General features: G+C 29.0%; 1 protein-coding gene across 1 annotated transcript in view; it reads left to right on the top strand.

Moving 5' to 3' along the window:
- LOC119590460 (serine-rich adhesin for platelets-like) overlaps nt 1-365 on the top strand; it is a gene marked incomplete at its 3' end in the record, with an annotated part of 11,148 nt that extends 10,783 nt beyond the window's left edge. The window contains 1 exon segment of the mRNA XM_037939118.1: nt 315-365. Coding sequence (XP_037795046.1) covers nt 315-365 — 51 coding nt within the window.

Genomic DNA, 365 nt, shown 5'->3' with positions numbered 1-365 from the left:
AGACATACATATATATAAACATATATTGAAAGAGCACAGTTATTTTCCATTTTTCTGCAATAGTTCATCTCTATGTATACAGTATATCTGAGCATAAATAATTTAGAAACATAGACAGACATAAAAAAAGGACAGAAGGCAAAAGAATTCCTCACTCTCACAAGGAAAGAATTAAATGACTTTTTTTTAAGTTTCTTTGGTAATTTTAGTGTCTATAGGTAAAAGAATTATAAAACAATCTTTCATTCTGATTTGCTTGTTTGAGGTATCAGTTTTCAAAATTGTATTATGTGATTTCTTTTTTTTTTTTACAGAAAGCAGAGAGTTGCCATCTGCAGTCCCTTAAGCCACTTTCAAGTGTGACA

The sequence above is a fragment of the Penaeus monodon genome, chromosome 27, assembly GCF_015228065.2.
Source record: "Penaeus monodon isolate SGIC_2016 chromosome 27, NSTDA_Pmon_1, whole genome shotgun sequence".
Classification (NCBI taxonomy): Eukaryota; Metazoa; Arthropoda; class Malacostraca; order Decapoda; family Penaeidae; genus Penaeus; species Penaeus monodon.
The sequence above is the reverse complement of the archived record's forward strand: the minus strand, read 5'-3'. Positions and strand labels throughout refer to the sequence as shown.